Here is a 12,716-nt window from a genome sequence, read left to right on the forward strand (position 1 = left end):
GTTCTTTCACTGAGAAGGTAGTGGGATCCCAGAGCCAGCACCAGAGGCCTAACTCAGAGGTCCAGGGGTCTAGGCTTAGGCCTCAATGGCTCCCCAGCCCCAGCCTAATGCCTCTGCTCTCCAAAGACACTCAAGATAGCTCTCCCAAAGGTGGGGCCTGAATGTGTGTGTGTCAGAACAGGACACGAGGCCTGCCCAGCCCTGATGAGAAAGGATGGGATGTTGTGCCCAGTGGACAAAGCGGTCCCAGGCCTGGCAGAGGCCTCAGGCACACAGGGTCAGCCAGGTGCCCGCTTGGGCTTTGGGCCCTGTGTCAATGTCGCCACCTTCTGCAGACCCTCAGAAGCCCAGACCTCTGCCCAGGAGCAGGTGGTGGCTTTGAGCTATGTCACAGGGTCACACCGAACACCCCACCCCCCCAGCCCCATGCCTTTGAAAAGGAGGCAGAAAAGCCATCAGAAGAAAGGCCAGCAGGAGGAAGTTCTTTGTAGTAGGTAAAAGCCCCCGAGAATGGGGCACAGGCTGGGGATCCAGTTTCCTGTTTATGTCTCCGCACCTTAGCTCCAGGTTCAAATATGTAAACTATCCGCTGGCCTGGCTGCAGGTGTGTGTGTGCTCCCAGGCTGTAGAGGCAGAGGTGGCCCCAAATGCATTCCTGACTGTAGCCCCCCACCCACAGTGAGCCAGGAGACAGAGACAAATAGCTCAAGGTTAACCCTTCCCACGCCACAAGGGAAGGTGCTTCGCTGTTCTAGCTGGGCCTTAGGGTGCCCGGGAGGCTGGGGAGACGCTGGATAGGATGCTCCATGTCTGGGGATATCTCCTGGAGGGGCAGCAAGGTCTGAGCGGGGTTGGGAGGATGAGGTGGCACTCTGATACGGAGAGGGGCACATCCCGAGGAGGCTGGCTGGGAGCTGGTGTGCAGGTTCTGCCTGGGAGTCAGGGAGCGCTAGCAGGGCGGCAGTGCTTCCTTCATGGCAGGGCAGGGTGATCCTGGCAGCCCACTTCTGTGGCGGGGTGACCATCAGCCAGTGCTCCATGGTCCCTGCAGCCCCTGCCCTCCAGGGCTTCGGCTTTCCATCCGACACCCCCTCCCTCGGGAGCCCCTGTTGACTGGCTCTCAGGTGCCCAGGGAGGAGCCTACCACATGGAAGAGAAGACGGGCCCACGGATTCCAGCCCGCCCCGAGCTGGCTGCCTGGGCCTGGGCCACCCCTTCTCCCTATGGCCACTCCTTGTCCTCTCTCCTCATCCCCTTATCCCCAGAGAAGGCCCCTCAGAGCCAGTTTGTGGTCACAGCCAAGTCCCTGCCCCTCGACCCACTGCCCTGAGGCTCTGGCCTTCTGCGGGCTGGAGTTGGTCGGGCAGTAGGAAGGGATGCTCTATTGCCTTTGCTCAGACCTGAGTCCCTTTCACTTATCCATGGGTCCAGAGGCCACTGCCAGGCAAGGCCCCGGATTTGGTTCCCTTGGAGAAAACTTGGCCCCACACTTACCTCAGAGAGGTGGTCTTCAAGGGAGACGCTTAGTTTTTGGTGGACAGGGGAGGAAACATCACGTATAGGTGAGCAGGCAACTCAGGGGTTCCTGCCCCAGCCTCCCCCAGCCAAGCCCAGCAGGGAGGACCCCAGTGGTCCCAATATCCATGAGACCTAGAGATGGTGACCACTGACCCAACACCTGGCCATGGTCAGAGAGCTGGAGGGGTCCTAACAAATGACCAGTTAAGTTGGCCTGGGATAGAGTGAGAGGCTGTGAACCAGGATCAGCATGAGGTGGGGGTCGGGCAATGTGGCCCCCAGGCAGTCACTGAAATCCAGTTGCCAAGACCAAAGCCTCTCAGCCCTCACTGAGACAACTCTCAGAAAACTCTCTCTGACGCTCATGGCTGCTCAGTGTTTGTGGCACCCTCTGTCATTGCGTCCGCTCCTCGGGCTGGTCCCCCAAGACCACCATCACAGGCTTGTTCCCTTCACTTGCCCTTCAAATGTGCCTGTTCCCCAGGCCTTGGCACCCACCCCTCCATCTGCTTCCCTGGGCGAGCTCCTCCACTCTGAAGGCTCTGGCTATGCTCACACATCCCGGGCACTTTCTCCTGCCCAGAGCTCCAGAACCCTGGACCCATCTGCCTCCCAGGCCTGTCCACCTGGGGAACCCACTGGCACCCCAGACTCAATGTGGCCACCCTGAGCCTACCACCCCCAACCCTGGCCCATCCCCTCCCATATTCCCTCCGAGAATGGCGTCACCAGCCACCCCAGCTCCTGAGCTAGAATTAGGAGTCATCCAACGCACAGTCATCCTCAACACCTCCCTCTCACCCCCACGTGGAATTGGTCATCAACTCCTGTGGATTTCATCTTCAGAAAGGCTCCTCCTGTCTGCCCCCACTGGCAGCATCATAGGGCAGGACCTGGCACTTCTCTGATTCCCACAGATGCATCCCAGGAGGCCTCCCCACCCCCTCCTTACCCCTCCAGTACATCCTTCACACTCACCATCCCAAGAAAGACCTTTCTAAGACAGTCTAAGGCCAGGCACAGTGGCTCATGCCTGTAATCCCAACACTTTGGAAGGTGGAGGATCATTTGAGGCCAAGAGTTCAAGATCAGCCTGGACAACATAGCGAGACCCTGTCTCTGTAAAAAGTTTTTAAATAATTTAAAAATTAGCCAGGCATGGTGGCATATGCCTGTAGTCCTGGCTACTCAGGAGGCTGAGGCAAGAGTTTGAGGCTGCAGTGAGCTGCAGTCACACTGCTGCACTCCAGCCTGGGTGACAGAGTGAGATCCTATCTCAAGAAAAAAATAAAAACAGTCTGGATTATGGTCCACTCCTGCTCAAAGTCCTTCTGTGGCTCCCTATTGCCCTCAGATAAAATGCTGACACCTTCATGTAGCCTACAAGATTCTGCCTGTCCCAGCCGCACCTCCATTTCCTGCCACATTTCCATGTCCAACATTGCCCCGCCTCCCAGAAACAGGCCGTGCTAGCCAGCTAATACTTTTCTCTTCACCCAGCAAGCTTGGCCTGCCCTTTCTGATCAAAATCCTCCATTCTCTTCCTGGCCCACCTCCTCTGAGAAGTCTTCATTCCTTGTTCCCTCATCAATACATTGGAACTCCCAACCCTTCCCCAGTTGCCATGGCACTCTGCTTGTCTCTCTGGACTCCATCTGCTTTCACCAGCCAACTCCTCTCTAGACTTTAAGCTTCTAGAGGGCATGAGTTGGTCTTTTCCCCCTCTGTGTGCCCAGCCTGGGTGTCTGGAGTTGGTGACCATCAACATCTGCTGACAGGAGGTTGGATTGACTTGAAATGAGAGAGGAAGCCTAGGATGTCAGCTCTGTCCTGGGGCCCCTGCTCCTGATCCCTCAGCCACCTCCCCCAGGAGCCTTCCCACCGCCTGCATCTCCCCCTGCTCCTACCTGCTGCCCTGTGAGTGGCGGGGAGCCCATGGGAGACGGGGTGCCAGGAGGAGGCGGCTTTGGTCTCCCCCGGGCCAGCATGCTCTAGGGAGTGGGCACAGTGGGCCATGGCCCTGCATGGTGGTGCTGAGCAGCCTCTCTGATTTTAATGTGGGCCTCAGTGCTTCAGTGAAAGCCGGCATGGGAAGTTGCTAATAATGGCACTAAAATAAAATATGCTACATCTGTTATGGGTAGCAGAACAAAATTAGCTGCTCACACCTCTGACATCCAAGATGTCTTAACTTAAAATACTCCTTGGCTTACTTTACATCATTTACTGATTATATTTAAAAGAAATACAATTTTGCAATTACTGTTCTTTCCAGCGTGATATCTATGCATCATTTTCCTTTTATGTTTATATATTTCTCCTTCATTAGTGCAGTCTGAAGGGTGATTAGGATTCTTCAAACATTTTACAGAGGTTAAACGTTGATTAAGATTTAATTATTACTGTAAATAGCTTGGAATGACATATGGTGCAAAAGCCTGACATATGTGCATTTGAATAAATGAAGTGCTATTTCCCAGGATGCCTCAGTAGCTGTTTAACAGCTTTCCCGAAGGGTTATGTTACACCTCATGGTAAGATTGCTGGGATGTTATATTTTGTTGGTTTTTGCAGCTGAAAGCTAAGAACAGTTTTCCAGTTTTTTAAAAACATTGAATATTTTAAATACCTAAATTGTTTTGCACAAATTTTTGCTAATTTGTCTAACTAGGTTAAACATTTTCAAAAGCATTTAGATTTTTAAGCGTGGGCGCTGTGCATTGTGTCAGTGGCAGCGTGGGGACGAGGGGAGCCGGCAGGGTGGAGGGGACTGGGGGTGGCAGGGGTGGGGTGGGAGAAGGTGGTTTGAGAAGAGGGGGTGGGGAAGAGGCCTGGGCCCTCAGCCTGGCTCTCCTCTGTTTGGCCCTCTCGGGTGACCAGACTTGGGTAATGGGGTACCAGCGACTACAGAGGAAGGGTCCTCTCTTCTCCCACTGTGCCCACCAGCTGTAGTCCTCACTACACTCCCTCTTATGGGGACTCCAATGTGCACAGCCCGGACATGACAGAGCTCTCCGAAGGCCAGGCCGGCCTGTACCGCCTTCTGCCCACTTCCCAGGGTTGCCACATCTTGACATATGGCGGGTGTCTAGAACCAAGTTCAACCAACCTAAGTTGCAAGAGGCCTGGTGCCTTCTTGACTCTGTCCAGGGCAAATGTCCAGCGGGGACCTTCTCACTGCAGTAGTGTCTTTCTCACCTGCCCCCCTCAAGCTAGGGGTTCAGGCATCCCCACAGGCTCAGTCCCTGGAGATAAAGCCCGACATCGGGGCTGATGTGGTGTCTCCAGGGGGACCCCGTCTTCCAGTGCCTATTCTATTCCAGTGCTCTTTTCTTTCTGCCCATGTATTCCACACTGAGGGAGCACCTACTGTGGACCAGCATTGTGCTAGGCTTTGAGGACGCAGGGGCGAGCCAGATCCGCACGTCCGCTGCCTCAGGGAGCTTGTGATCTAATGTGGAGAGGCGGGGATATGAGAAGTTCAGGGAGCTATGGGGGCCACAGAGGTGACCACGCCCAGCCTGGGGGAGGTAAGGTGTCTAAAGCTGAGACACGAAAGATGATGAGCTGAAGATGGGAGAGCAGAGTGGGGGCAGGAATGGAAGTAGGACGGGGTGTCTCTGGACAACTCAGGCAAAGACTGGAGTGGGGACAGAGCCCAGGGTGTGTGAGGAACCAAAATCAGTCCATGTGCCCTGTGTCTCCAGTCCAAGGGGCAGGGTGGCGCGGGAGTCTGACTTGATCCCTGAGGATCAGGGTGCCATGGAGCCATTTCACAGTGAAGAGAGGCATGGGAAGACGCAGTTTAGAAGGCCGGCACTGGCTGTGGTTGGGGACAGACTGGGCTGGATGAGACCTTGTGGGGAGGGACGGGGAGAGGACGCAAAGAGGCTCCAGAGTCTTTGGGCAGAGCACCACTGGATGGCGGTCTCATTCCCGAGATGGGGAGCTGAGCAGGGCCGGGGGAGAGGGCGGGTTCTTCAGTTCCATTTCAGGTGGGTTGAGTTCAGGCGCCTGTGAGACATCCACAGCAAAGTTTGGCAGGCAGGCGGCTGTGAACCTGAGGCTCCAGGGAGAAACAAGGCTGCAGAAATCTGGTGTGGGGGTAACCCAGGGCATGTGCAGAGAAGAGGGCCCAGCCAGGCCAAGCCCCAAGGACCCCGAGGAGCGTGCAGTGGGTGTCGTGAAGTGGGGGTGGCAGTGACCTTGGAGAGAAAGATTTTTCTGGAGTGTGGTGAGAACAGAAGCCAGATTTACTGTGGGTTGAAAAGTCAGTGGGAGGGAAGGAGGTGGACACAGCCATTGTAGACCAAGTTTTTTAAAGAGGCTGCTGGGGAGGAGAGAGACCAGGTAGTAGCTGGGCCTGCCTTGGGATGAAGGGGAGGTGTCATCAGAGAAGGTTCCTGTGTGTGGAACACTAACGGGCAAAGGTGGGAGAGAGGGAGGATGACCCAGGAGGCGGCCCCGGAGTGGGCAGGGGTGGTGGAACCAGGTGGGGTCCTGTCCTGCGAGGGGAGGGATGGCAGCTGTGGGGTGGGAGGAGGGCAGGTGGAAAGCTGTGCATGGACACGGAAGGCAGTGGGTTTGATGATGGGAAGCTGAGGGGTTCCCCTCTGACACCTTCAGCTTTTTCCCTGAGTAAGAGGAAGTCTCACCTGCCCGGGATGCGTGGAAGCAGGGGGTGGGGTGGCCAAGGAGAGGAGAGCAGAGCTGGTGTCCAGTGGCCTCTGGAGAGTGGGCAAGGGAGCTGACCTGGCTATGGGGGCAGGGGTGGGGTGGTTGTCTGCAGTGGTTGGGGGTCCAGCCAAAGTCAAGGACAGGGAATTTTGAGGGTCTCCATTACATGGTCAGGTTCAAGTAGGAGTGGGGTACATGGCGGGGATCTCCGAAGCAGGGCTTCTGCCAGCAGCGTGGGAGGGACCCTTGGGCTAGGGAGTAGCTGAAGGGATGGCCCCTGGAGTCCGGGTTGCAGGGGAAGATGTAAAGACTGAGTGGTAGGAGTGTGGAGTGTGGGCGCTCAGGTCTAGGGGACTGGAAACAGAGAAGCAGGAGTGAGTGGGGTGCTGGAAGGACAGGCGACTGAGGAGCCCAGGAGGGTGGGGTTTGGATGGAAGGAGTTGAGGTGGAGCAGCCCTGGGTGGTCATCAGGTCCAGGGAATGGCCCTGGGCAGGGCTGTGGTGGGTCTGCAGTGCGGCAGACATGGTTCTTGGGGGTGAGGGAGATGCAGAACTCAGAGGCCAGCGTGTAGGATGTCCACCCACGTGGACACACCATCAGAAGAAAGAGACCCGGTCTGGGCTGGAAGGGATGCTGTGAGCCCCGTGGCGGGAGGGCGGTGGAGAAGGAAGATGTGTCACTAGGTAGGGCATGTGAGCCCTGGCTGGGGTGGACACGGGGGTGCAGGGGGCAGAGCTCTGGGGCCCAGGGTGGTCCTCACTGCAGCTCCCAGCCCCACTATTTGCCCCTTCCCACTCCCCCACTTTTCCTCTCTGTTCTCTCTCCACAGATTGAAACATCCCAATTAGAGCCGGAGATAGCCCAGGCCACGAGCAGCCGGACAGTGGTGTACAACAAGGGGCTGTGAGTGTGGTCAGCGGCCTGGGGACGGAGCACTGTGCAGCCGGGGAGCTGAGGGGCAGGGTGGTAGACTCACAGCTGCACCTGCAGGGAGCAGCACACCAACCCCAGCAGTCCTGGGCCCCCTGGGAGAGTGTTCAACCTGCAGTGGAGGGAGACTGACCCATTCACATTTTAACATAGGCAAGAGGAGTTCTAACACATTTCGCACAAAAAAATAATCAAGTGCATTTCTGGGCCTTATGTGGGGTTGTCAGAACTCCACTCAGCACAATTATGTGTGAAGCTGAAAAATTGTAGAGTGCCCATGGGGTAGAATTAGAATCCTTTTATACTTTGATTCCTTTTTTATTTTTATTTTTTATCAGAATCAAATCTGAGCCTTAGTTTCAGCTGACCAGAAGTGGCAGGAGGACAGGTGGAGGGGAGCCAGATTAGGCCTGGAGTTGGGCTGGTTTGGTGGCCAGGCTGGTAGATTTAGGATATTACAATGGCCAGCCCAGATGGCTCCCTGGGCTGGTGTGGGGAGGGGAGAGAAGGTGGTCTGCACCCCACAGGATGAACTAGCCATGACTAGGGTCCTCAGGAAGTGGCCCAGGGAATCAGGGAGCACTGGAGGCCTCTGCAAGATTCTGTGGGCAGCTGGCTCTGAATGTAGCCAGCCCACATCCATTCCAGAGCTGCAGAACCAGTCCCTCTGAGTGAAGCCCGGTGACCCTGGAGCTAGGGTCCCCCTTCGTGGAGCTCAGACTGATTCAGGGCCCCTGAAGTGACCCCAGCTCCAGGCAGGAAACCCTGAGAAGGAATGGTGCTTGGCAGGAACCGTGGACCTGCACTTGGCCTCTTCGAGAAGATCCTTCTTCCAGGCCCCAGGCTGGATGCTGGGTACTGGGGCTGAGAGTGGGGCTGGACTGGGCTGGCTGCCTTCTGTGGAGCTTCTCCAGCCACCAAGGCTGCCCATCCCATCCCTTTCTAAGCAGGAAGGTCTCATGCCTGAGAATGCCTAGGCCAGCTCCTTAGACACCTGTCAGAGAAGCAGCATCAACCTAGGAGCTGTGGGCCCTGGCTCTGGCACTAAATGGCAGTGAGATGTCGGACAAGTTCATTCCCTTCTCTGAGCCTCCACTCCCTGTCTGAAACCAGAAGACTGGGTCAAAGGGTTCCCACTGGCTCCTCCAGCAAGACCTCGTCTTTGCCTGTCCTGCTCAGATGCTGGTCATCCTGGGCATGTTCCCAGTGTGGACTCTGGACTGGGAAGGGGGCAGGCCCCTTTGGACCAGCAGTTGGCCTCAGAACCTGGACCTTGCCTTCTGTATGTGACCCCATATGCCGGGAGCAGTTGACCTTTGCCAAACACTTTACAGTTCTGGAGGAGAAGGTAACATAGATGCCTGGGCCTGATGGTGGGGCCATACCCGTGTGTCGCCTCTCACTCCGGCAGCCTCAGAGGCCCCTTGCTGCTAGCTCCCATCTCCCTCCCATTTGCAGACCAGGAAGGAAGAGCAAGCTGTACAAAGGGAAGCAGAGCCTGGGGTGGGTGTGAGCAGGGTGACCCCTCATCTGAAAGGCCCAAACCAGGGGGGAGCACCAGCCTCAATGCAGCCCCCTCCTGACCCCACCTAGAAAGGAAGCCTCCACCTGCAGCCCCGGGCCTCCCTCCCCCGGGGTCTCCACCTCAGGGGAGACTTAGGCCAGAGGTGAACATTCATGTGTAGGAAGAGGCCGCTGCAGGGTGGAATCTTAGGGCAGGGGAAGTGTGCTGAGGTGGGTCTTCCGTGGGCATGGCCGTTGCCTCTCTGCCAGCCGCTGGTGCCCACCAGCTGGCTCTGCAGCACATTGCCCTGAGGGGCCTGCCACTCTCCTGAGGAGCAGCCCACCTCCTGCCCGTGAGGAGGGGGAGAAGGCTTAGACAAGCCTGGAGGCCAACATAGCGGGGGTGTGGGGGTGCCATGGTGTTGGAGGGGCAGGCCTTTTTGAGCCAATCCCACCACAATGTGAATATGCCAGTGACTGCTGTGCTGTGCTGGTCTCTAGGCCTGAACTAGGTGCTGGCATGTCTGCGTCCTCTTTTGAAAAGCTCACTTCAAGCTCACCCTGCTCCTACCTATCATAGGGTCTTATTCTTGTGCACTTTATCTTGGGACCAAAACTGCCTACCCACCCACCTCCCGCCCTCCCCCTGCCAGAGGCCTGGTGCCCTGGCCCAGCCTGTGGCCTCAGCATCTCATAACTCATTTGCTTTGTCTCCCGGATGATTTCCGTCATGCTCCCAAATACAGCTTCAGGTGAGCCGAGGGGTCTGCTCCTGTGGCAGTGCAGTGGCAAACGATCCAGATAGCCCAGGGTGAGGGTGACAGAGGGACAGTGGGCTATGCTACTAGGCCCTGGTCTGGGTTTGGAAAGCCCTGTAAGGGGAAACCTTCACCCAGCACCCATGCCACACTCTGCTGAGGCCAGAGGAAGGGAGGCCTGAGGGGCAGATTGGTTCATGCCTGGGGTGGAGGCTAAGCCTGGACCCACAGTCAGGGCAGGGCTGGCCAGCTGTGCCAGAACACAACCCATGCCTGCAATGGTTCTGCATCCCTGGTGTCCCTGCCTGGCCCTCCTCTGGTCACTTCAAACATTCCCTCAGGCTTGGGGATGCCCTTCTTCCATTTCTAGACAGCAATGTGAGGGCGCAGGGACCAAGATGTCAAGCTGGCCATGGAGTCAAGCTGGCCGACGGACCCCTTTCACCTCCTGGTTGTGAGCCGACTTCTTTCGTGTTCTGGCCTCTGGCCTGGGAGAAGGGCAGGAGCCTAGACGAGGAAAAAGGCCGGTGGACAGACCCAGGGTGGTCTTCAAGCCTGGCCCAGTGAGAGTGAGGCCCCCGCATGCAAGCCTCAGCCACTCCCAGGGGCCTTTGCAGTGTCTTTTTAACCTCAGAAAATTTCTCAATCTATGTGATTTGTGTAATACTAATGAGCTTTGGGCAATAAATACGGGATTTAAAGCATCAGGGTGTGGTTTTGTGAATTGTGGGTGGGAAGGGGAGTGGCATATGGAACCCAGTGGGAAAAGGGAAGGACTGCCTGAGGATTTTGTGGGAAGACCTCCAGGGAAGGTGCAGACCTAGGTTCCAGGCTGGATCGGGCCAGCTGGGAGGCCCAGAGGGAAGGGGAGAGGAAAGGATGGAGACCATGTGAGGGCACAGGGCAGTGAAATTCTGCAGGACTCCCCTTACAGAGCTGTTATTGAGCGCTCACTAAGGAGCCCGCCCTCAAGGAACGTGAGTAAGTAAGACTTTGGGTGGATTCCCATACTGTTTATATCCATGAGGCTGGGAGGCTGGAGGGGGTCATTTCTGGACCACCTGGGGCCAGGAGAGGACTCCTAGGGAGGGAAGGTTTGAGCCAAGTGGAAAGGTGCTTCATGGCTGCAGTGTGCATGGTACCAGCCCTGAGATCTCTGCCTCTTCTTAACTCCTCCACTACCTCTTGGGGCTAGGACTTGGGCATCTCCTGATAGCAATGGTTCCTCCTCTTCCAGGCAGCCCCCAGAGTTCCCAAGTCCAGCCCTGCAGAGAAGTGGGCAGGGAGGTGGAAAGCCATCCTGGTTGGGGTCAGACAGACCCCAGTTCCAACCACAGCTTGGCCCAGCATGACTGGGGCTTCTAGCCAGACGCTTCCTTTATTCACCCATCAATTTGGTCAGACATTTATTGACACCTACTCTAACTGAGCCTTGGTGACCTTATCTATAAAATGCCAAGAACAGCATCACTCGGCTGGACTGTTGTAAGGATGGAAAGCTGGAGGAGGAATGCACCCAGACTCCTCTCCCTGCTCCCAGGTGTGTGGGGGAGGGCGTGCCTCCCCTCCTGGGTGCTAGGACCTTCCCCACCAGAGAGAAAGGAGAGAGGGACAGGGGAGGGAGCTGTTCTCAAAATGATGCCTCTGGGCCAGGAGGCTTCTGGTCTCTGGGGAATTTCTTTGCTAAGAGCTCCACAGGCCACAGCCTCCATCCGGGGCGGAAATCCTTGACTCTCAGAACAGACACAAATCCCTCCTGGGAGCTGTTTGTTGTTTTTAGCTGGTTTGGGGGCTCAGCTCCTGCCCAGCCCAGAGATCATTAACACTCCAGGAATGTGGCCTCCCCTGCCCCCATCCCCTCCTGCCAGGCCCATCGGACCTCCCTCCTCTCACTCAGGCCACGGTTAGAAGGAGAGTCAGAATGTGAGGGGATGGAAGCCACGATGAGTGACCCTTCCTGATGCCCCAGGGGCCTAGCCTCATTTTCATAGCTCCTTCAGTCCCCTAAAGCTGCTGCCATCTCGGCCATCCCTCTGCCACCAATTAGCTCCCAAAACAGGAATGCCTCAACCACTTCCAACAAGGCCTCACCGAGCCTGCACGCCCACCCACCCTTCCCTGCAGAACCAAGAGTCTCTCTGGGCAGTGGCTGAAAAGTGTTCACTCTCCACCCTGCACACCGAGGCAGATGCTGGCAGCCTTGCCTAAGGCCAGAGCCAGTCTTCCCTTCCCCACGAGGACACCTCCTTAGCCACAGCAAGAATCTGGGGCCCACCCCAGTTCCCTGGGCCTTATGGAGGGGTGGAGAAGAGAACAAAGGGAAAGAGAAGATGGAGAAATGGACAGACAGGCCCCAGACCACCAGACCCTCTCCTGGAAGACCCCATGTAAACCCATGGGGAAGTGAGGGAAGGGGCCCACCCTCCGTCCCAGGCCAATGGATGCTGGTTCTCCTCCTCTTCATATGTTAGCCTGATAGAGGGAGGGACAGTACAGCAGAGCCCTGAAGCAGCTCGATGTCATTAGAGAATAGAGAGGAGACCCAGGAGCGGCGGTGTGGCCAGGTGCTGCTGGGCCAAGGCCAGCAGAGAGCCCCTTGAGGCTTTTCTCTACTGAGAAGTGGAGTGACCTGGCTGCAGAGTGGAGGGTGGAGTGGTCACAGCAAGGCTGCTGGGGAGACTGGGTGAGGGGCCCCTGTGGCGGTCATGGTGAAGAAGATGGGGCCTGGGCCACGTGGTGGGGCTGGGGATGGGGAAGGAGAGAAGTGAAGATTGAGGACTGCTCAGCTCTCCGTGAGGGTGGCAGAGAGAAGTAAAGGATGACCGTAGGTTCCTGGCTTAGGCAGCAGAGAAGGGGCCATTTCTGAGCTAAGGCACAGAGAAGGAAGAACAAACCCACAGGAAAGGGGATGCATTCCAATTTCCAAGGCATCAGAGGTTCCTGGGAGATAACCAAGTGGACACCAAGAGACGAGGAAGCCTGGAGCTCAGGAGACAGATAGGGATGGGAAATGTGGATGTGTCTGTTATCCACGTCTAGGGGAGCATCTGGAGCTGGAGGAGCAGAGATGGCCACCCAGGTGGAAGGAGCTCTGAGGAGTCCCACCTCTGAGGCCTGGGGAGAGGCAAGGAAGCTCAGCCATAAGGGAGGTGTGAGGGCTGAACCACGTCCTCCCAGAACTCATCTGTTGAAGTCCCAATGCCCCGTGCCTCAGAATGTGACTGTCTTTGGAGACAGGGTCTTTACAGAGGTAATTAAGTTAAAATGTGGTTATTAAGGTGGACTCTCATCCAAAGGAGAATCCAAAATGATTGATGTCCTTTTAAGAC

General features: G+C 56.6%; 1 protein-coding gene across 7 annotated transcripts in view; it reads left to right on the forward strand.

Annotated features, from left to right (window-relative positions):
* Nucleotides 1–10,091, forward strand: part of SFXN5 (sideroflexin 5) — a 131,246-nt gene extending 121,155 nt beyond the window's left edge. For 4 of the 7 annotated variants that reach the window (XM_054473662.2, XM_054473666.2, XM_063649354.1 and 1 more), the window contains one exon: nucleotides 7,026–10,091. In XM_054473662.2, coding sequence (XP_054329637.1) covers nucleotides 7,026–7,044 — 19 coding nt within the window. In that variant the 3' untranslated portion in view covers nucleotides 7,045–10,091. The remainder of the gene's footprint in view (nucleotides 1–7,025) is intronic. The other 3 variants (XM_054473660.2, XM_054473663.2, XM_054473661.2) reach the window with 1 other exon arrangement.
* The last annotated feature ends 2,625 nt before the right edge of the window (nucleotides 10,092–12,716 follow it).

The sequence above is a fragment of the Pongo pygmaeus genome, chromosome 12 (assembly GCF_028885625.2).
Source record: "Pongo pygmaeus isolate AG05252 chromosome 12, NHGRI_mPonPyg2-v2.0_pri, whole genome shotgun sequence".
Lineage (NCBI taxonomy): Eukaryota > Metazoa > Chordata > Mammalia > Primates > Hominidae > Pongo > Pongo pygmaeus.